We start from the raw sequence: 23,412 nt of genomic DNA, 5'->3' as shown, positions 1-23,412 counted from the left end.
GCGGTTTAGTTGAGGTTAGGGAACGGACGGGCAGAGTGGGGGGCCCTGGCCTCCTCGCCCTGCTGCCGAACTCGCTCTGCTGCTTAACTCGCCTTGACGCTTTGTCAGCTGGGGCCTTGATGCTTCGTCAGCTGGGGCTCCCTCTAGCTCATGGAGCAGGCTGCACCTTATACCTAAATCACCTTCTCCCCCTTGCTGAAGCAAAGCGAGTATGGTCAGCGCCTGGCTGAACGGGAGCCTGCCTAAAGTTCCCCGATGGAAGAAGGAGCAGGACATAAATGTTGGTTGGATCACAGGCCAACCGACAGACAAACCCATTTGCCAGAATAGCAAGTGGAGGAAACAAGCAGGACAAGCGTAGAGTAATTGAGAAAAGCCAGCGTAAAGCGATTTTATTGCAGTAATAAAACTCTGTATGTTTACGTGGTGATGGTGGAGGAAGTGGCAGCGGCAATTCTCTTACCAAAACTCACTACACGTGAAGAAAGGAATTGGTATGACACCAGGAGGGGAAATCGGTGCATTGTACAAGAGGCTGTTGCAAGCTGCGATGACCAGCATCAGATCTCAGTAAAGAACTCTCTAGTGTATCCGCACTGACAGCTGGGGAGATGGCACGGATTCAGCCCCTCACCCCATGGGAAAAACAGCACCTTCAAAGTCCTTGAATTTAGCTAGCTGTGGAACTTGGACTCCTAAAAGTTAAAAATATACTGAAAATCCAGTGGAAAATACCACACACCTCAATATTAGCAGGGGGGAAAAGAGGTCAATGAATTGGGGGCAAGAATTGCCTCAGAGTAACAAGGTGAGTGCTATGTCACTGTGAAGTGACCTTCCCCAAGACGGTGGTGAGGAGGGGCAGGGGGAGAGTCCTTTTAGCCCCAAGTTTCAGGCAGAGAACCATACCAACTCCTATGACTATGTGGCTTTTGGATGATTCAGCCCTCGATAGCTCCTCAAACTGTTTTGTATGGCTTTGCAGCAGCAAAATTAGTTTTAATACAATAGATACTTCAAAAAAAAAAAAAGGTTTGCCTCGTTCAAGCAATTTTTCCTATATAATGTGAACCAATCAGTATACTTACTAGTAATGCTCAATCGTACACAACTCAAGTCTACACCAAAAAAAACCCAACAAAAAATAAGATTAAAGAACTTGACCAAAAAAATAAGATAGCCGAGGTTTACAGCATATAGCTTAAAAATGTCAAATATCAGAAGAAAACGAGGAAGGAGAGTCAGAAGCAGAGCCAAGTGACCCAAAACATTCAAATCAGGATGGATGGTGACACCAAGTGTGTAGTGGACAGCTGGGAAAGCTCCATACAAATTCATGTGCATTCATCTTGAAGCAAAGAAGATTTCTGGATTTCTCCATGTGCCAAACCTGTTAGGACAAAAGAGAACTTGCTTTAGAGAGTCTGTCCTGGAGACAAGGTGGAGGAGAAGAGAGGTGGGTGGGGGAGCCCTGTGTAGAGCCTGAAAGCGAGGGGAGACGGGTGGGCAGACTGAGGAACAGGAGCGAGAGCCAAGATCCAAAAAGGTGGAGAAGATCCAACACTTCAGACGCTATTTGATCAAGGCATTGTACCCATGAGTTGCCAAGGCAACCATGTTCAGCTGCCCAGTTCGGCTTTGGCAGGAAGCTCTCAATCTCCTACCACCATTTCTTACGTCAAGATATTCATTCTTTGTGCAAGGCTGATAAATGGGCCTGCGATGCAGCTGCAAGGTATTTATTATGATTTTATTTTAAATATTTCTATCCCAACCTTCTACCCTAAAATAGGGCACTCAGGGCAACTCACAATAAAACCATATAATAAATATATAATAAAAACATTAAAATAGATGAAAATACATTTAAGAAATCTAGGGGAGTGATATTTAAAGGGGTAAAACTAAAAAAGCTTCAGTCCCTGAAGATACCCCCTCAACACACCCTGTGCAGCAATAGAGGCCTCCTGCCTTCCCGAACCTGCTGGAAGAGCCGTCTTCCCACTCTGTTAACAATATAGAAGAGGAATCTTCTGATACCAACACCTACCCCACAGCAGGGAAATGGGAGAACCCATGCCTTGTGTCATTCCAATTTTATAAGCTCCACGTCAAAAATTAGAGTGGCGTTGGGTGGGATGATACCCGGGTGGCCAGTTGAACCATAGGCATAGTCTGGCGAGATTATCATCTTGGCTCGCTGTCCAACACTCATCTACAAAAGGAACAGCAGACAAGTTAGGACAGATGCAAGCCCTCAATTCTGTTTACCACCACCAAAGGTTGCTGAATCCCAGTGTCTGGAGCATCCAGTCCAGAAGAGGCAAGGTGTGCAGTAGGGAAACAGAGAAAGCCTTCACAGTGAACTTCCTCCGTTCTCCCAGCTGTATCTGGGGAGCAAGCCACTGACTGGCCATGTGCCTTGTCACCTCTCTCTCCTCCCCCTCCATTCCAAGTGTAGTCCAGAGTGAAGGTGAAAACAAGACAGATGTGTCTGGCTTGGTCCTCAAAGCCAAGCTTAACTGCAAACTATTTGTGAACCAGCTACTGCCAGGGGAGGGAGGTGCCAGCATTCTAGTCCATACCCCCCACACACACACACCTTGTCTTACCATGATATACATATCTAACCATTATTATTATACCACTCTCTAAAAAATATTATTTTTACTTATTAAGCAGTCATTTAACTTTTGTAAATTGTATTTTGTAACTTGTATTGTTTTAATGATATATTTTATATTGTATTTTTATATTTGTGTTTTTTGTAAGCCGCCTTGAGGGCCTTTGGCCGAAAGGGGAGGTATAAATAAATAAATAATCACCACTGTGACTCACATGCAAGATGGCGAGAGCAAGGTGTGTGTGACTAATTCAAAGAGGTTGTTCTCTCAGGACATGCCACAGAAGTAATTCTCTCTAGACCCCAATGGTGTAAAAAAAAGCCCAGCTAGCCAAAAGCATTCCCTTCACCCCACTGCTTTCAGCCACCAATCGTCCTGCTGAATGTACACATCCCACAAGGCAGGAGGAGCCCTCGATACCCGCAGGGAACCCCACACCCATTGAGCAGCCCCTGCTGCACCTTGACTCTTGTCACACCTCCGTCTGCCCTCCCCGCTCTTCCAACGTGCACCAGGATACCTGAGCAACCCCTTCTTCCCAGCCGCGGATGACCTCCTGCTTGCCCATCACAAACTTGAATGGCTTGTTCCTGTCGCGAGAGGAGTCAAACTTCTTCCCATCTTCCAGCATACCTGTGAAAGAAAAGGAAGTCCCCATCATCTCGAAGCCAAACATACTGGAGCCTTTTTTCCAAGAAGACTGTGCTATCAAAGTAAACGGATGCACGCCAAACATGTACAGCTCTTAATTCAGGCAACAGGTGAACTCAACAAGACCGAATTGGGTTGAGGACATTCAACTAGTATAACATCTGTAACCAGACACCAAGGAGACTCCTGGCACATAGACGGACAATACAGAGATGCATAGCCAGACTCTCTTTTCTTTTCTCCCTTTCTTCAGATTCCTCCTCAAAACGTGTTCCTTCAGTGAATACCATAAGTCTCACTACCTAGACTTTTAACCCCCACTGTCACTGCATGTATTTCCAATACTTTTGCGTCTCTTCTGTTGCTGAGGAAATTTAGATTACAAGCTGTTTGGGACAGGGAGAACTCTTTCTGTTTTGCTATTCCTCTGTAAAACACCACAGACATTGATGGCACTCGAAAAGTAAAGAACAGTGTATTCCCTTCTAACTCATGTCTGCTGGCAAAAAGGGGATGCTGTCATTGCTGAAGGCCTGACAGAAGGGGGAAAAGTGTTTACTTGTCTTTGGAAACAGATGACCACACACACAAATATAAACAAACCTCTTATTCCACTGCTTCAGAGCCATGACTGAAGAGACCATGCTGTGGGACGGGGTGGGGGAGAGAGACCTAGGCTGGCTTCTCAGAAAAAGACGGCGCCTCCAGCAGAGCACAGCCACAGCAAATGATCTTAAAGCTACTCCCATAGATAATCAGGGCCCAGGTAGCGCACGGTTTCAATGGTAAAAAGAAAGCATCAATGCGGACATTCTAGAACCAGTGAAGAATACTCATGATGAACACTCCTGCCTGTCAGGCTGGTAGCTGCATTTTGTAACCCATGAAGTTTACTTAAGTTTTCAAAGGAAATTACATTTGTCAAACTTGGGAGATCACCAAGGCAGGGAGGACGGTGGCCAATCCCCTCTTCCAGAAGTGGACACAATAGGCAAATCTAACCAAAACCAATAAACTTGGGGCGGGGGGCTCTCTGGACCACAGCCACCACCTGGGAATCCAGCATCACACACACACCCAAACTGTGTCCTTGCTCCTTAGGAAAGTGCTCTCATTTATCTTCACCCATTCCAATCAGGGTTCAGGCCTGGTTATGGGGCTGAATCAGCCTTAGTTGCCCTGATGGATGACCTTTAACAGGAGAAGGACAGGGGCAGTGCGACCCTGTTATTCTTACTTGGTCTCTCAGCGGCTTTTGATACCATTGAGCATGGGATCCTTCTTGGCAGACTTGGTGAGATGGGTATTGTAGGCACTGTTTTACAGTGGTTCTGATCCTATCCCCAGGGTCATTTTCAGAGAATGGCAGTTGTGCTGTGGGGTCCCACAGGGTACCATCTTGTCCCCCATGCTGTTTAACATCTATATGAAGCCCTTGGGAGCAGTCATCAGGAGTCATGTGGGGAGAGGTGTTAACAGTACACTGATGATACCCAGCTCTGTTTCTCTGTAACAACTGAATCAGGAGAGGCTGTGCAAGCCCTGGACCAGTGCCTGGACTCGGTGGTGGGCTGGATGAGGGCCAATAAACTGAGTCTGAATCCTAGCAAGACGGAGGTGCTGTGGGTCAGTGGTTCCCAAGTTCAGATCAGTTGCCTGCTTTGGATGGGGTCGTATTCCCTCTGAAAGAGCAGGTTCATAGTCTGGGGGTGCTCCTGGATCCATCTTTGTCGCTAGCCGAGTCCCAGGTGACCTCCATGGCTAGGAATGCCTTTTACCAGGTTCATCTGGTAAGACAGCTGCAGCCGTTTCTGGACCGGGATAGCCTGACCACTGTTGTCCATGCACTGGTAACCTCCAGATAGGATTACTGTAATGCGCTCTATCTGGGGCTGCCCTTGAGGTTAGTCTGGAAACTGCAGCTGGTGTAAAATGTCACAGCAGGGTTTTGCCAACATGTTACCCTGCTGCTGAAAGGATTGCACTGGTTGACCGCTAGCTACCGGGCCAAGTTCAAGGTTCTGATTTTCTAGACCTCTCTATGCTGACTCACGACTGACCCTAACTAGACAACCTAAGCATGCTCTGCAGCATGTGGAGTAAGTTGACTCAGCACCCCAATGAGGGGGGCGCTGCCTTAAAGAGGAAAGGTCTTCACCCGTAATCTCTGACTCCTTCAAAGTTCCACCTTCTGACCGTCCCGCTTCTTGTGGCGTCTTGCCCAGGGTGTGTGCGGGGGGGTGAGCCTCTGCCTGCTCATCTGACAGGGCAGGCTTGCTAGGTGCCGGCTCGATTTCAGGTGTCGGGGAACCCGCTGGCGGGGAAGCGTTTGAAGTGCCAGGTGGCGAGTCCAGGTGTGTGTGTGGAGTTGGCGTGAGAGAGACGTCGTCCCCCACACGGCTCTGTTGGGGGGCTTGTAGGTGGAGAAAGCTCTGCGTTGACAGGACGACTATCCGTGGGAATTGGCGAGCTGTCAACTTCACCCCCTCCCTCAATGCCCACGAAAACCTCATCCCCCTCTGGCTCCTCTCCCTGATCTATCTGGGGAGGCTGGGGCTCGACCGACTCCTCTCCCTGCTCCTCCTGGGGGAGTTGGGGCTCAACACAGTCTTACAGTGGCCAACCCGATGTCCCAAGAGGAAGCCATCAAGCAGGAACACAAGAGCACTTTCCCCTCCTGCAATTTCCATCCACTGGTATTTAGAAGCATGCTGCCTCCAATTGTGGAACAGCCACCGATAGCTTTATGCCCCATGAACTCAAAGCCCATTCTTCCCTTAAGCATCTGAACATAAGCCCACATTACTTTTCAAAAGAAAAGAAATGCCAAGCATATAGTAGTTGTGATATCCATTTTGAAAATTTGCATCTTGGAATAGAGATGTGAAGACCTGGGGGGGGAGGGGTAAATTTTGGGGGGAAATGTGAGGGTTTTTTTTTGGAGAGGTCTTTTCCAGAAAAATTTGGGAAGGAACAGTTTTTCACCTGATTTTTTTTTTATTTGTTTCTTTTCTGGACCTTCACATCTTTATGTTGGAATAAGAGGTGACATGCATGTTCAAGACAATTCTCCTTTTGAAGTTTTTAACATCCCACAGCCTTGAGAGATCTAAAGTGGCATCCAGCAAACATTGGGGTTAAGCCACCTTGAATAATGCAGGCAATTCTGAATTGCCAAGTTTATTTACTCTTTCGGCAACTGAAAGGGGACATCCTTCCAACTTTCCTGCGTTATGGCAAAGAGTAACCAAGGAACAAGCATTGCCTTGGTAAACCCAGCCAACATCCTCCCATGAGGCAGGATTCCTCAAACCATGGTCATCATGTCTATACACTGGCCTCCTGAACTCCTAGGTCAGTGCTCTTTTCATTAAAGCAGAAACGCGGAAGGAAAAGCCATTGTAAGCAGGGCCGGTTCTAAAGGGCGGCCAGGTGGGGCACTGGCCCGACGGCCCCTGGAGCTACAGAGGGCCCCTCAGCCACCCCTCCACGATCCGCATCCCCATCTACCTGTCTGCTGCAGAGATGCACACACGTGTGCCATCAACAAAGATGGCGGTGGAGGTGTCATCTCCTTAGGGAAACCGCGGCCGCCATCTTCGTTAAGGGCAATGGTAAAAGACAGCAGACAGGTAGGTGGGGGGGCATGGGGGGCCACGTGCATGCGTGCGCACACACACACGCCGGGGGCCAGGGCAAGCTGATGCCCAAGGGCCCTGGCATTCCTGGAGCCAGCCCTGATTATAAGACAGGAATTTTGTTACCAGCAGTTGCAGCCCACTCCTCTGGATTACGCCAAGCCATGCAGAGACCAGGACAGCCTTCTTGCCTCATCTGGATAGGCAAAAGATCCATATGGCTGCCACGTTTTGCCTTTGCTGAGTGAGAGCACCCAAGACCCCAACCAGAATAAATGCACCGAAGAACGATGCTGATTCCAAAGGAGTGAAAAGTCATTTTCCTGTAACAGGACATGAGCAGAATGCTAACATTTTGTCGCCCACCCCAGAATTCTTCAACATCAGCCATGTGTCCCAAGTAAATTTACATTTAATTACAGAGGTCACAGAAAGATAAAAGATTCCAAACCACCAAGCTTGTGACTAAAACCACAAAGCAATCTTACATGCAGAAGAGCTTGCAGTCTTCACCAAACCAAAACACCACACCATTACCTTGTGTTCCCACCCACCCTAAAAATTAAGAGTACATAAAGACTTGCCGTCAAGAGAACTACAACCCAGTATAAACATCCAATGATTGTGTAAAAGAAAATTAAAAAAGGAAAAGGACCTGAAGCAACAGTAAATGTCTAACCAAACTGAACGCAACATAAGCCAAGACTTCAAGGCCAATGGATAATTAGGCACTGTTGGGAAGTGAGTTCTCCAAAGAGCTCTTTCTAAGCAGGCCATGTACTCACTATATTGGGATCTGTTCCTACAGGGACTCCCAGCAGCCCTGGCATCATACCTACTTTTCTACTTTTTTAGCCTCAGGGTTAGTTCCAGCTCTTGGCACTGATTTCATCTCAGGTGAATTTAAATAAAGTGCAGGCTGTCTTCCCCTCCCCACAAAAAAGCTCCTTCCCTTTCCGCCATCCCCCCCAGGAGCAGGTAGCCAACAATCCATCAGAAGATGATCTGCAATGTTCATCACACTCCTGCTAGCTGAAAATCAAGAGAGCACCCTAAGCATAAACTAATTGGCCCCAGATTACTAAGAAATAGAGAGAAAAGAGTTCATCCAGTTGAGAATAGTCAGTGGTGTAGGGGAAGCCCAAAGGCACAGAGGACAGGATAGTTTCACTGTGACCAGCAGGCAGCAAATGAGTGTCTACAGGAACGGAAGGGGCAGCAGGTGGGAAACCCTTAAATACAGGAGGAAAAATTTTGTACGCCTCCTTGGATAATGCCCAGGATTGCATTATCACAGCATCCAGAAAGTCTGAGCGGCAGCCTAAAAGGGAAGCAGAGAAAGGGCTGGGCACCGCTGTGGAAGGAAGGAAAAGATACGGGTGGTACTCAGCGCACTTACTCAGGGGCCACAGCAAGCGTGCCTGAAACATTCATGGTTCGATGGATAGTGTGCTGGATGCTACTCCTGCTTTGAAAGAAAGGGCAGCTAGATTTTATTTATTTTATTCATTCAATTTGTCTCCCATCCCTCCTCCCAAAGGAGCTCAGGATGGCAAACAGCAAAATGTCATACAGAAAGTCAAGTCTGCCGTGTCCTTAAAAGGAACAGTTTTAGAACTTAACAGGCTTTAAATGGCACTGACCCTTCATGACCCAGCCAAAACATACCCTTTCAGCCTACGAATGGTTATCTCGTTTTCTCAAAACTACACGCACTATTTTGTTTGACATTCTTACCCTGCCTAAGTCTTCACAAGGATGCATCACATTAGTCCGTTCCCATAATTTGAAGGGCAGACTTTTCTCATCTCCATCAAAGGAGTTCCCAGATAAGGGAAAGCGCTTTTCCTTCTACAAGCCATCTGATAACCGCACATCCCAAGCCTTGGAATAAAGCTCAAAAGCTAGGGCTGAACACAACGGGTTGCATTCAACTAAGTCCTACTCAGAGTAGACCCACTCAAATGAATGACCCTAAGTTAGTCATGTCTATTAATTTAAATAGACCTACTCAGACCCCCAGACAGACCCCCAGCGTTAAGCTGCACTACTCCTGGCTGAAGCCGCAGGCCGTCGGACTGGTGTACCGCCCTTTGAAATAGCTGTAAGTTCAGGCGAGATGGAATGCCTTTCCTGGATATTTTTTCTTAATTAATGTTATTTGCTATTTAATTTAATTTTTTTGTACAATGTATTGCCTTGTTGATATATTTTTATATTTGTGTTTACTTTTTCTGTAAGCCGCCTTGAGGGCCATTTGGCCAAAAGGCGGGGTATAAATAAACATTAACATAACATACTGTGTAGGACTAGCACTGAATACTACCTGAGATTAACAGCTGCCTCTATATATTTTAATTTAAACGTATACGAGAGTCCCAACGGACAATGATTTCTAACCTGCATGCAGCTAGTTCTGAAACAGATGCACATACTGCCTTCAGAACCTCAGTGCATAAACACCTGTGGGACAGACATGTGCTTGCCTTCCAACATGACAGCTCTCAGACACAGTAAGCTCCTGTCACACACTCTGGGAAAAACAATGGGAGGGCACAAGACCCTGAAGAAAGATCTACCTCTCGCCTTGCCTGAAGACAAGTCAAGACAGAGACATTTGAGGGCCTGACATCTGCTCGTCTCCTCCAGTTAGAGCAAAAGACAGAATCAGAGGAACGGAGAAGCAGCACTGTTTAAACATACCAGGGAGATTGTCTAGTCCAGCATCCTGGACTACTCTAAATGTTACGTACTAGGAGACGCTTCTGAACAGATATAACTCCATTGTGATGCTCTCTTCCTGTCACTCTGCAAAGGGCTGTCACGTGAAGGGCCCACTGAGTGCTGCTTTCAGACGGCATTTATATTTCATTAGTACAACGATTTCTTACCTGGTAACTGGTGCATTATATTTGACCTTCACATGATGTAAAAGCTAGTTCCGGAAATCTAGTGGAATGTAGTGAAAGTTTAGTGCTAATTTTCGTGAGAAATAATACCAGAAATAATTTATTTTATTTTTATTTATTTATTTATATAATATTTATACCCCGCCCTACTTCCGGAGAACTCAGGGTGGCTTACAATTAAGAACCATAAACAATTAAAACAGTAATCATACAGATTAAGACGTTTAAAATGATTAAAAATCAAGAGAAAATAAAAATATATGTCAATTTCAGTTAAAAGCTCGTCTAAATAAAACAGTCTTCACCTGGGCACGAAAAGACAAAAGCGAAGGGGCCAATCGAACCTCACTGGGGAGGGAGTTCCACAATCTGGGGGCAGCCAGCGAAAAGGCCCTATTCTGTGTTTTCGCAAGAAGAACTTGCGGAAAAGATGGAATAGTGAGTAAGGTCTCACCAGATGATCTTAAAGTCCGGATAGGTTCATAGAGGGAGACACGATCTAACAGATAACCTGGACCTAAGCCGTATAAGGCTTTATAGGTCAAAACCAGCACTATGAATTGTGCCCGGAAACAAATTGGCAGCCAGTGGAGCTGGTATAACAGTTGTATGTTCTCGGGGCCCAGCTCCAGTTAACATTCTGGCAGCAGCTCTTTGTACCAATTTAAGTTTCCGAGCAGTCTTCAAGGGCAGCCCCACGTAGAGCGTGTTACAGTAATCTAATTGGGATGTAACTAAGGCATGTGTCACCGTAGTCAAGTCTGGCACATCAAGGAACGGGCGCAACTGGCGAACTAATCTCAGTTGAGCAAAAGCACTCCCGGCCAAAGAAGAGACCTGGGCCTCCAGGCTCAAAGCCGAGTCCAGGAGTACTCCCAGACTTCGAACCTGTGATTTCAGGGGGAGTGTTACCCCATCCAGCACAAGTTGAATCCCTATTCCCTGATCCGTCTTACAACTGATAAGGAGCACCTCTGTCTTGTCGGGATTTAGTTTCAGCTTGTTCTTCCCCATCCAGTCCATCACCGATACCAGGCATCGGTTTAGAACCTCGACAGCTTCCTTGGTATCATTAGGTGGAAAGGAGAAATAGAGCTGGGTGTCATCCGCATATTGGTGGCACCGAACCCCAAAACTCCGGATAACCTCTCCCAGCGGTTTCATATAGATATTAAATAACATGGGGGACAGAACTGAACCCTGGGGGACCCCATAGGTCAAAGGCCAAGAGGTCGAGCAGGCATCCCCCATAACCACCCTCTGGGTCTGTCCCTCTAGGAAGGATCGAAGCCATTGTAACACCGTGCCTCCAAGTCCCATCCCAGTTAGGCGACCCAGCAGGATACCATGGTCGATGGTATCGAAAGCAGCTGAGAGATCCAGTAAAACTAACAGGGACACACTCCCCCTGTCCAGTTCCCTGCGGAGGTCATCTACCAAGGCGACCAAAGCTGTCTCAGTTCCATGGCCGGGCTTGAAGCCAGATTGAAATGGATCAAGATAGTCCGTCTCATCCAAAAAGCACTGGAGCTGGGCGGCTACCACTCGTTCTATTATCTTGCCCAAGAAAGGAATGTTGGAGACTGGGCGATAATTACTTAATAATGAGGGGTCCAGGGAGGATTTTTTCAACAATGGTCTAATCACTGCCTCCTTTAAACTAGGAGGCATTCTGCCTTGTTGTAAAGAGGCATTAATCACTTCCCTGGCCCACTCAACCAGTCCCATTCTGGCATTTGTTATAATCCATTTGCACGCTTAGGGGTCCAGAAGATTGTGAGAGCTCTGTGCTAACTGCAACTGCTCACTGACCATGGTTATCTTTCTGGGCTGCCTTGAAGGAATGGGAATTGTAAAGCTTTATAAAAAGGCCAAACCCATTTATCTTCTTCAGAAGGTACCTTTCATCAAGAAATCAAGATTTATTTATTTTTTCATGTACACATTTCATGCCTTACATAACAGCTCTCACTTAGGATAACAGACGCTTACTGGCCTTGTTATCAAATTAGGGCTGCAATCCAATGCATGTCTACTCAGAAGAAAGCTCCAGCGGGTTCAATGGGACTTACTCCCAGGCAAGTATGTATTGGATTGCAGACTAAGTCAACCTCAAAAAATGGCCCAAAAGAATACCAACCCCTCCCATTTTTGTGAATCAAAAACACATTCCTGAAGTCAATTTTAACATTCCAAGGAGAACATGGAACTGCCAAATATGGACATGATGCAGCCCCCACTAGGAATATGGGGAACAAAGGAGGAAAAGCAGCCAGAGATAAAGTCATGGCTTCAAGCCTGTTCAACAGGCTGGATGGTGATGTATGTCAATGGATAAGGAGGGCTTGAGACGCAAGACGAGAAGCTCAGTCTTGGACAGAGCTCGAGACAACAAGGCATCCAAGTAGTACACATCCGTTTTTCCTAAGAGGACAACACCTGTGTCCAAGCTTTCACATCTGCAGGAGCAGCCTTACACTATCCCCTTCTGGGGCAAGGAGTCCTGCAGTTTCTTGCAGAAGGCAGTAAGAAAAAATGGTGTCTTCTCATCTTTTTGTTAATGTACCAGGGGTCTTTAGCCATTTAATTCTTATCTTTGCACGTCATGTTTGACTGTTTCATCCTTGCTCTGGGTTAAAGCTTACCTCGGGATATGTAGTACATACATACTGGAGTGAAGTAGCATGCAGCATTAACAGACCAGTGGAAAAGTGTGCCTTGAATACCAGCCTCTGACTGAAGGGCTAGTACGGTATTAGACAAAGCAATTTACAGCCTAATTCTGTATATGTGTGCTTGGGTGTAAGTCCCACTGAGTTCAGGGCTACTTTATCTCTCTCCCCTTCAGTAAATATATCTCTCAAGTAGAATTACTCTCAGGTAAGTGTGCATAAAATCACAGCACTTGCTACAGGCGCCAGAAGTCTGCGCAACTCTGCCACAGCACACTGCCACTCTCCTAAAAGGTTACTCAATCAGAAAACAGCAAAAGGCTGCATTAGTTGCAGGAAGTGAGAAACTGCAGCTCGTAACCTAGGCAACAGTCATTTACATGCTGCTTGAAACTGAATGAAGAATGGCCCCATTTCAAGAAGGTCAGACATCTCGCATTCGCTGGGTCTTTGCCACACTTGGCAGGCTGCCCTCCAGAGCCTCAGAAGGCAATGTGCAAATTGGCAAGAGCCAAACTAAGAGTTCCCACCCACTCCAATTTACTGCGGAGAGAGGAGGGAGTGTCCCACAGGCTGCCTTCCCTGCCGTTTCAAATCCTGGCCGCCCGGCCGGCCTTTCGGCTACAAAGACTCATCACCTTACACGGTAAAGTGCTTTCCAAACAGGCAGAGTGTCCCCATGAAAACCAGCAGCTGGAAAAATAAAGGGCATTCCTGTACTAGAGCTGTTTACTTTGGGAAGGTATGAACAGAATGTGCGACATTTCCTAGAGTGCCATCTTGCTGAACTAGGAGGGAGACGCCATGCTTTGGCAGCCTGCGCAGCCTGGCAGTTGTTAACAGGACGGGACTTAATGATGGTGGTAGGCAAAGAGCCAGATTTAGGTCAGGAGGATACAAAGAGGCACAGTCGTCTGATGACAGCCTATTTGCAAACAGTGGTGAGCCTCATCAAGTTTAACAAAAAGACAAAAGGAAGACCAGATGCAACATTTGGCCTAGAAGACACAGGCAAACGAAGGACAGAACGCATCCATGGTTCCCTTAAAAGGAGGGAATCCCGGGTAGGGAGAACATGGCAGTGACAACGCAAGCCGTGGCTTCCCTGGTTCCTCACACTGTCCAGTTGAGGAGAGGAAAGCTACAAAGCTCTGCCTGCACCCTCACCCACTGCAACTATCAATACCTGCGCAAAAAGGGCTTCCAAAGGCACCTGTACCTCTTAGCGCCTGGCCAGCTTCTCCTCTGAAAGGCTCGCCTCCCTCAACCATGACATGGTCCACATCACCTTCTGCATCCAACACTGCTGAAGAGGCCGGCGTATTTGCTCACACCCCTTTAGGGGAGCGCCCAAAAGCAACTTGCTTTGCTTGGACCTTTGAAATCTGTTTTTAAATTGTTTTTTTTTTTAAAAAAAATGTGTTTTTATATTTGTATATCTGTTTTTAATGTTTTGTTGCAAACCGCTCAGAGAGCTTCGGCTATGGGGCGGTATACAAATGTAATAAATAATAATAATCTGCCCCTCAAGGCCCTCTTGACGTTTCCTTTCCATTGGGCCACTTCTCACGTCACCGAAGACTGTTATTTTTAGACTCATGCCAGAAGCGGCTTTCCCTCCATACTTCCATGACTGAAGCACCATCTCCCTGCCCGCCTGGGGAACAAGGAACAGGCAGCTGATGAATTGCCAAAGCCGAGCCAAACCCACAAGCCTGGTTCAACAAGATCCTCTCCAATCACCCCTCCTGGAAACTAAACTGGCCAAATCACTAGGATAACAGCCCTCTTCTGTTCCCATTATCCAGAATTTCTCAGCAGAAGGAACTCTACACAGAAACTGCAGAGAAGAGGGTTTCTCAAAACAAGACTGAGCTGTGTATCCAGCGGCCTCCAAACCTCAGGCCTACTACAAACCCACAAACCGGCCTTGGCTGTTACTAACCAACTTTCATGGATTATATAAGGATGACTAAGATAGTACAAGCAAAGCACAGGAACATTAAAGTAATGCTTATTTCTGCAAGCAGCAAAATACACCAATATTGGTTTGGATCAAAACCCATTATGACTTATTGCATGCAACAACCATTGTACAGAAATCCCTGTTTCAGTCAAAGGCCCATCTACTCCAGCATCCTATTGCTACTGGGCCAAGTTCAAGGTTCTAGCTTTGGTGTACAAAGCCCTATACAGCTTGGGACCAGGATACCTGAAAGACCATCTTACCCCGTATATACCCAAGTTGATCACTGTGCTTTAGGTGAGGCCCTCCTGCAGATACCATCTTATCAGGAGGTCCATTCTGCACAACATACGAAACGGACCTTTAGTTTAGTGGCTCCTGTCCTTTGGAATTCCCTCCCCTTAAATATTAGACAGGTGCAATCTCTGTTATCTTTTCAGCGCCTACTGAAGACTTTCCCCTTTCATCAAGCCTTTTAAGTTGAGACCTATCCCAGTCTGCATCTGTGTTGGCATTGCTTTTTAATATGTTCTTAAACTTTCTTTTTTTAAATGTTTTTATTCTTAGAAGATGTTTTGATAGCTTTTTTTAAGTAACCCTTTGATCATCATCATCATCATCATCATCCTCCTTCTCTTCTCACAGTGGCCGACCAAATAGTTTAATGGGAAGCACACAAGCAGGATGCAAGTGCAATAACCTCTCCCATTTGTGCTTCCTACTGACTGGTATTCAGAGGCATGCTATCTCCAACTCTGAAGGCAGCACAGAGCTAACATACCTGACAGCCACTGATAGACAAATTAACAGAGAATAAGGCTAATTCCCTTTTAGAGCCACCCACGTTGGTGGCCATCGCTATATCTTGTGGAAATGGATTACAGAGGTTAAGTATGTGCTGTGTGAAGAAGTACCTCCTTTTATCCATCCTGAATCTCTCAACACTGAACACGAGAAAACAAGGGGAGGCAAGAAACAGCATAAGCAGGTTTGTTCTTGGTCCAATAAACTATGGTTTAAAAATCAAAAGAGATTACATTTGCACCAGCCCATCGCCTCCACTTCTTGACTGTTAACAGAATCTGCAGTGATGTTTGCTGGCACCATTTTGCTGATGCTATCGTTTTTAATGCACTGTGATATTTCTAGGGTAAGCTGCCTTTAGTACAGTTTATCCTAGAAAGGGAGGATGGAAGCACAGAAAAATATATAAATAAGAACATACAATGAGTTTCACTCGGAACGACATATTCTAGTATTATTTGTTTATAAAATCATTTATGTTCTACATTTCAGCCCTAAAAAAAATTCAAGGCAGGTTATAGGTACAGTCAAAAGTTGCCCAATAATTCAACAAAACGTTACTAGAAAGCAGGGCTGGGAGCCTATGACCCTCCAAATGTCGCTGGCCTACAACTCTCATCAGCCCCAGCCAGCAAGGTCAATGGTTGGGGATGATGGGAGTTGCAGTCCAACTATATCTAGCGGGCCCCGTTCTTGCCTGGAAGTTTACATCTGCAGCAAGCCATTTAGAGGGATAGTGCAACACAAGACTCTTGCAAGAACTAACGGCTACACAAATGACCCTTGGAGTAGGATCCACACACTTTGGAGCATGGCACAAGTCCATGGGGATATGCCTACCAAAGAAACCCCAGCCTATCTGCACCATGCGGCCTAGGCGGGTTGGGCAGATGGCATGCAGCCATGGCGTGGCCTCAACTGGGAGGTTTTCCCTTCCACTTGACTTGTCACATAAGAGCAAAGAGCTCATTCCTACTGGCCACTGAAGCACCTCTTTTGACCGATGGCTCAAGACTGGCATGGGCATTGGCTACCAGACGGGCTGAGGTGTGTGTAAATTCTGTCCAGAGAAAGTTTCTTAATTTCAACAGGTCTGCTCCAAGTATGAGTAACACTGGATACGCCCTAATGTTTTTACGGCATTTTTATAAATTGTTGTACTTTTATAGTTTTAAAATTGAGATTCAGGTAACCACCTCACAGATCTGCAAAGGTGGTGTATAAATCTTTTAAAGACTAAAAAAAGGGAGTGCGCTGCTAATGGAAGCGGCCCAGAGACCACACTGAGGCAGCCATCAGATGTATAAATGAGCAAAAGAGGTGGCACCACAAATTTAAATTAGATTAATTTTAGCGTGACAGTGCAGAAGACGGTTCCTTCTGCTAATTGCATCCAGTAAAACCATCGTATTACAAAGTGAAAGAAGCTCTTCATTTGAGGAGCATGGACTCAACACAAAGTCTGCTTTCATGCGCTCCAGAAGCAGCTGTACGTATTCCTTTTCTCCAAATAGGAACCTCAACAGCACACACAGGCTGTGAACACTCCAATTTGGTACAACATCGCAGGTTTTGCAACAACGCTATGCAAGATACCAACACACACACACCCTGCTGAAGGATGCTAGCTAATACAACCAGGAAAAATTATTTCCAAACTCTTTATGTGATAGAGAATGAAGGCAGCCTGTTAGCTTTCGAGTCTTCCTCAACAAATTCTTGGGCCGAAAGTAGCCACATGTTCGGCACCCACTGAAAAATATATCTGCACTTTCATTCATTTTGCCCTGATCCTTGATGACATCATGTAGCCTATCCAATAGTGCTCAGACATCATCTTATTCATAATCCCCGATTGGCTGAGATCACCCAGGTGGCTACTCCAGGAGGAGGAAGGGGGAAGAGAATGGAATCAGAGGACTGAAAAGACAAGAATACTTCCACAAATTGTCTCAGAATTACTAGTTTCTACCTGAAGGATGAAACTGGATAACATTTGGCGTAGCCACCCTATCAAGACACCCTGCCTCCAGTTAAGTTATGAAAAAGGAGGGGAAGAAATTCAGTGGCTTCTTTACCCCACTAGACCAGTTAGACAAGTTGACTCCAAAACTGCAATTACTGCAAAATTGGGCCTGTACTCAATCATATAAAGCTGCTTTAAAAGCATTTCAGGCTTGGGAGAGGAACATCTCGCCTGCCGTGGCTGGAAGCTACTTGTACTGAACAACTTAAACCTCTCCTGCTAATTTTACAATTCTCATAAGCATGGCAATTTTTGCAGCTCATAAAAAGTTCCAGAATGAACAAAAGTGAGCAAATCTGCCTCTGATCCACATGCTGTAGGCATGCCCTTGCTCTCTGCTGTTCCCACACTGGCACCCCAGAGATAATTCAGTTGGAATTTACATAATCCAAAACTGCAGGAATTCTTCTGTCACCTGATCAAAGCATTTAGGTCTGGGAGGAAAATGCCAACACAACTGCAGCCACCTCTCAGACATTTACCTACAACGAAACTTAAGCCTAAACTTGCTTGAACAGCTCTCCATCCACAAATAGGAGCACAGGAAACTGCCATATACAGAGTCAGACCACTGGTATTATCTACACTGACCGGCAGCAGGTCTCCAGACAGGAATCTTTCTCAGCCCAACCCAGAGATGCCTGGGATTGAACCTGGGACTCTCTGCATCTAAGATGCTCTGCCACTGAACTACGGCCCAGGTACATTGAAAGCCACTATAGAAATCCAAGTAGCTTCCCTTCGCTGTAACTTCTGACGGACCCTCAACTTAGTTTAGGTGTACACAAGCAAATAAAATAACATGCAATGGGAAAAGGCTGCCTGCAACCCTCACGCCACAAACCATTTCACCTCTTCTTTGTTTTGTTTCAAAAACTGTTCATATCTGGCATTTTGTATATGCAATCCTTATGCTGAAAGCACACAAGCACAGAAAACACGACGAGTGAAAGAAGAGCGGCTGAATATTAGCACAACAGTGTTTGCTAGAAGTAAGAGGATGTTGTCCAAACCCAAAACCGAAGTGACGATGCCTGAAAGGGCATTACCGACTGCTCACCTCCCCACAAATGCTTCCTGGGCGTGCAAAGGGAAGGCTGCCCTGTCAAGGCAGAGGGCTGGCAAATCTACTGTCCCAGCCAACAGCCTCTTGATCTCCTGCCTGCCAGCCCTCTTTGTTCTTCCTGTCAGCACAAGAGGCAGCCAAGGCAGAGACCATCCTCATTTCCTTTCCCCACCCAATGACAGCAGGGAAGGGAAGAGAAACAGATGGAGTGGCAGGTAAGTCAGAGGGGAGGCAGGGGAGAGAGGGAGGGGGGTGCTTTGATTATGCACCAACCCTCCCCTTGACATCTAAGAAGAGGGCCCTAAGGAAATGCTGATCCACATACACAGGAAGGAGAAAGACGGAAGGAAAGGTGATCACAAGGCAACGATGACAGCCTGGCAAAGAGCTACTTCGTGATCTATACAGGACAGGGCAGAGATAAGGGACAGATCTTGGGGGGGGGAAGGGAGGACACTTTGGTGTTCTAATCACAGTAAGGATTACACACGTTTCTCATACAGGGTACTTCTCACCCACAAGCATGCAAGGGAGGCCACCCCAAATCACCACAGGCCATGCAACCTAGAAGCCAAAATTCAATTTGGATTCCACAGCTACAACACAGAGCTGGAAGAACTGACTATTCAATCTGGCCTGTCCCCCTAAAAAAACAGGATATGCTCCACCTATAGCACTCCCAGAATTTCTCTGAAGGGTTCCAAAACGATTTTGCTCCCTAGACTGCAAGTTTCTATCTTAATGTTTCCCCAATTTACCTCCCTTATTTCTGCCCCCCCTACACCAGGATCTTTGACGAGGGCAGCAGCCAGTGTGCGCCTTGTTCCTATTCCTGTCACAGTATGAACCCTTGTAAGTAGCTGTGTAGAGAAACAAGGAATGCAAAGAAGTGTCAGCAACTATGTTGCTGAGAACCAAACCGCCCAACCAACTTCTGTAAAAAACAAAACTAGCCATATATACAGCTTTGTTCTTACAGCACAACTACCATAAAGTTTTCTGGCTAACCTTACTTTACAGTATTGCTCCCAACAGCTTCAGGCCCTACAAGGAAAAAGCAAGTGTCTTCACTCATTGCAGAAGGATAGCTGTGCACGACACATACTGTTAGCTGTGTAGAATCAGGTGCCTGGAATTCTGCATCAACCCCCAGCTTTAGAGTCATTACGATCTTCTCGCCCAAAATGGTCTCTTCTACTGCCCACACATATGGACCAGTCACTGATGCTGTGAGAGTGTTCTCCATAAAACCTGCAAAGGAGCCTACACAGATGTTTTCAGCAGCTGCAGCCCAGTGCTAGGATCCAGTGGCCATCCAGAAGTCTGTCATAGTCAGAGGCTGGTTACCTTCAATAAGCAATTCACTTAAGGATTGTCATTCAATGGATGCAAAAAGTATAAGGAGTTTCAGAATGCTGTATGCTGTATGTATATTCACATTTTAAAGTTGCTATCAACCCTAGGAGATAAAGGGTAGGCAGAGATTGTGTGCATGTGCTTTCTTCCAGAGACTCAGCTGTCACCTCCATCCCTTCCTAGCAACAAATTCCAGTACAGAAAGGAAAACACCTTACTGGACAAACTGGCTGTCAGTTCCACAGAGCAGCCAATCAGGCATCAAGCAGCAAAGCGAAAATACCTACCAAAGAAGGTTAACACTGAGAGTTCATGTTTCAATGGATTCAGAGCCACCCTCAAAATCAGGGAGGATGTTGTAGCAAAAAGAGACTGGGGCAGAAACAACTAGCTGGTCTGAATACTTTCCCATTCTGCATAACAGAGAGGCTAACTTTCCCACAAAATCCATTTCATAGCCTGTCTCGAAGATGTGGGTGCTTTTCACCAGTGTAGAGAGAGGACAGACACTTTGCTAAAAGGATTTAATATGAGCCACAATTAAGTATTTCCAATACAATACAACACAAATCACCACTGTTCTGCACCCATATGATTAAATACAACATTCTGGCAAAGTAATTCCAAGACCTGCACTCTCCCCACATTTCTAATACTGGACTTTACAATATTAGATATAAAAACATTAGTTTCCCTGTGTAGCACCAAAGAACCAGCCTGGTGCAGGGACAGCGATACGCTATCGTACCGAGCTCTGGTACATGTGAACAGAGACCAAATATACTGAGATTATCATCATCATCTTTATTTTTACCCCGCCTTATTTTCCAAACTGGAACTCAAGGCAGCTTCCAGATAAAAATACATATAATTAAGAACATACAATAGTCTAAAATAAATAGAATTAAACTATTTGCAATATTTACTGCAATATTTGCAGTAGATGCAACACCTGCTTTAAAAATATGGATCTGCAACAGTTATATCTGACACCTATTTTACACATCAAACCACAGGACTGCAAACAAACATCCAGAAAGTCCACTAACTAATCCAGAGTAACCAAAAGCACACACCACCGCCACAAGTCCTGTCCTTGTGACCACAATAAAATTACTCCTAAAAGGTTCTCACAGCAGGTACTAGAAAAAAGCCCTTGGCCAAAATGGATTGTCAGAGTAAGGCAGCTTCATACATTTATATAAATATGAAGAAACTGCAAGACAGGGAACTAGAGTACATAAGAAAGTGCCTTATTCTAAATCAGACCATTTAGCTCAGTACTGCCTACACTGGCATGAGCTCTCCAAGGTTTCAAGCAGAAGTCTTTCCCAACCACACATGGAGATACCAGGGATTGAACCCTGGACCTTTCACATGCAAAGCATGTGCTCTATCACTGAGCTATGGATGCTTCCACAGTTCATGCTTCTGCTGCCCAAGAATTTTAGGTTTATTCCTAACCTTGTGATGTGGGGGGAGGGGAACCAAATCCTAAAAACCTTGCTCTTTATGGTGCCAAGGAGCTTGAAGCGCATTTTTTGTTTAGCTTTGATGAGAGTTCCTTAGATAGTCCAACCATTAACAAGCAGGCAAGTCATGGGGAAACCAATAATTTGAACATAGTGAAATTTCCCCCCCACAAGGATTGGCATGGCAGTAGATCCCTTGAGAAGCAGAGTAGGCTGAGGCACACAGAAACCTCAATGGTCTTTTTGAGCCTCTTCTGAAGTGAAAAGGCAGCGTAACAGAGAGACATGTGGTCGAGGGAAAGAGGGAGAAATCAACCCTGCAAGATGCTAACCACAATCTCAGACACTTGCCAGAAGCAACAAGGTTCATGACGAACTCAAAGTATTAAGGGCATGCTGCTTATCTAACTAACATCCTCTCCTCTCAGCAAGATAATTTCTTCCTTGCCCAGGCACAGCTGTCTGGGAATCCGCGGCTGCTCCAGCAAGGCCCACGGAGCAGCGAGTGGCTCAGGGGGAAAATGACACACCGGGCTTGAAGGTGGGCAACCCAGACCACAAAGCCCGATGAAGCGGGGCCACAAACACGGAGCAGAGGACCCTGTTGTCAAGGGGAGAAATGCCACAGATTGGTCATCGCCACCCTGGGTCCAAAAGCAGGTTTCTATCCCTATGCCCAAGCATGTCTTTTTTGGGGTGGGGGGGCGGAGGAACCAGTTGAGGAGCCTGTCAGACAGCCCCCCTTCCTACAGATAAGGTTGTCCATGTGACAGCCCTTTACCTATTACAACTTACACCATTGCGGGGGACCAGCCACATCCTAAATCCTTTGCTTTTGCGGAAGAGGGGAGAGAAGAGGGGAAAGCAGATTTCTGCTCCTGTCACTCACTCCTCTCTCCCCCCCCCACAAATTTCATTCCCTACCAGCTGTGAGATATTCACCCCCTCTTGGCTCCCCCCTCCCATTGCACTTTCCATCACAGAACATGAAGGCACAAGCTGTAAACACCCCCACCCTTCCCAGACGAGCCCTCCCACCCACCCTTTCCTGCTTACCCCCACCCACATTCCGTGGAGGCTGCGGGAGGGCCGGCGGGGGGGGGAGGAGAAGTGGGAGAAAGAGGCCATTCCCAGCCTGGGAAGACTCACCCGTGTAGTGCACCACGCAGGTCTGCCCGCGCTTAGGAAAGGTCCTCCCTGCAAGGGGGGAGGGAGAGAGAGAAAGGCCGTTAATGGGCATGTGGGGTGGGGGGGAGAAGAGGGGCTCGAGCGCCCCAACCTCTTGGGCGGGTAGAAGGGAGTGGGCCGCCCGCCCGTTCGCTCACCGTCCCCGGGGGCGATGGTCTCCACGCGCACGCCCATCTCGCCCGGCCCGCGGCGATGCCAGTCCCAAATCCGCACCGGGAGGAGAGCAGCGACCAAGCCCAGCAGGCAGGCAGGCAGACCGAAAGCAGCAGCAGCAGCAAAGGAACTACCAACGCCTGCAGCCGAGGAGAAGGGAGGGGAGGGGGGGGAGGAGCCGCGCGTGCGCAGAACCGGCCGGCCCGTGCGGCTCCGCCCAACAGCCGCCTCGCCTCGCCTGACTCGCCCTTCCCACCTCCTCAGAATGCCACGCCCTGCTGCTGCTCCCCGCCCCTCCTCTTCCTCCTCCCCCCCATTCCACTCTCAGAATGCCGAGCACGTGGCTGGAGTGGGCGGGGGGAAAGGGAGGCGGGGGCAAGGAGAGAGAATGAGGGGGGGAACCGCCGCCATCTTGGCTCCCCCTCAGGAAGGAGGAGGAGGAGGACAAAGAGCAGGGTTTGGGGTAGGGCTTTGTGGTGCTGCCTCATTCTCTCTCTTGCCCCCTCCGTGTGTTTTTTTTAATAATTGCAATTACATGTTTAAAAGGGCGAAACAACAAAAGGTTCTGTGTGGTATGAAACAATAAACTAGTACACCCACCACGACACTCGTTTACGCCCACCTGCACCCCCCCCAGCACCCTTGACTTGGGACTGTCAGTCTCTTCACGTTCAGGCAGAATCAAAGGGCGAGTCTTGGGCGAGAATAAGCCGCGCCTAACTGCAGGTGGTGGGGATTTGGATAATTACAGTCACCCACCTAGAAGAAAAGCACCGCCTGCATGTAGAAAACTAGCATCTCAGGGGGAAAGGGTTCAGCCTAGCTTGCATCTTGGAATGCTCCTTATGAGGGAGCCCGAAGAATCTCCATCCCCTTCATGCAGGAGC

General features: G+C 47.0%; 1 protein-coding gene across 2 annotated transcripts; it reads right to left on the bottom strand.

Moving 5' to 3' along the window:
- Positions 1–363: 363 nt before the first annotated feature.
- Positions 364–22,633, bottom strand: FKBP1A (FKBP prolyl isomerase 1A). 2 transcript variants are annotated; one of them, XM_061630200.1, is made up of 5 exons: positions 22,510–22,633; positions 22,334–22,381; positions 3,145–3,257; positions 2,051–2,215; positions 364–1,390 (listed from the first exon to the last, which is right to left on the bottom strand). In XM_061630200.1, exons 1-4 carry the CDS (start codon positions 22,544–22,546, stop codon positions 2,087–2,089), a joined length of 327 nt encoding a protein of 108 aa, XP_061486184.1. In that variant the 5' UTR covers positions 22,547–22,633; the 3' UTR covers positions 364–1,390; positions 2,051–2,086. The 2 variants fall into 2 exon arrangements, with proteins under 2 accessions (XP_061486184.1, XP_061486186.1); XM_061630202.1 differs by lacking the exon at positions 22,334–22,381.
- Between the last annotated feature and the right edge of the window lie 779 nt (positions 22,634–23,412).

This window comes from Rhineura floridana, chromosome 6 (assembly GCF_030035675.1).
Source record: "Rhineura floridana isolate rRhiFlo1 chromosome 6, rRhiFlo1.hap2, whole genome shotgun sequence".
Classification (NCBI taxonomy): Eukaryota; Metazoa; Chordata; class Lepidosauria; order Squamata; family Rhineuridae; genus Rhineura; species Rhineura floridana.
This window is presented reverse-complemented; position numbering and strand designations above follow the sequence as displayed.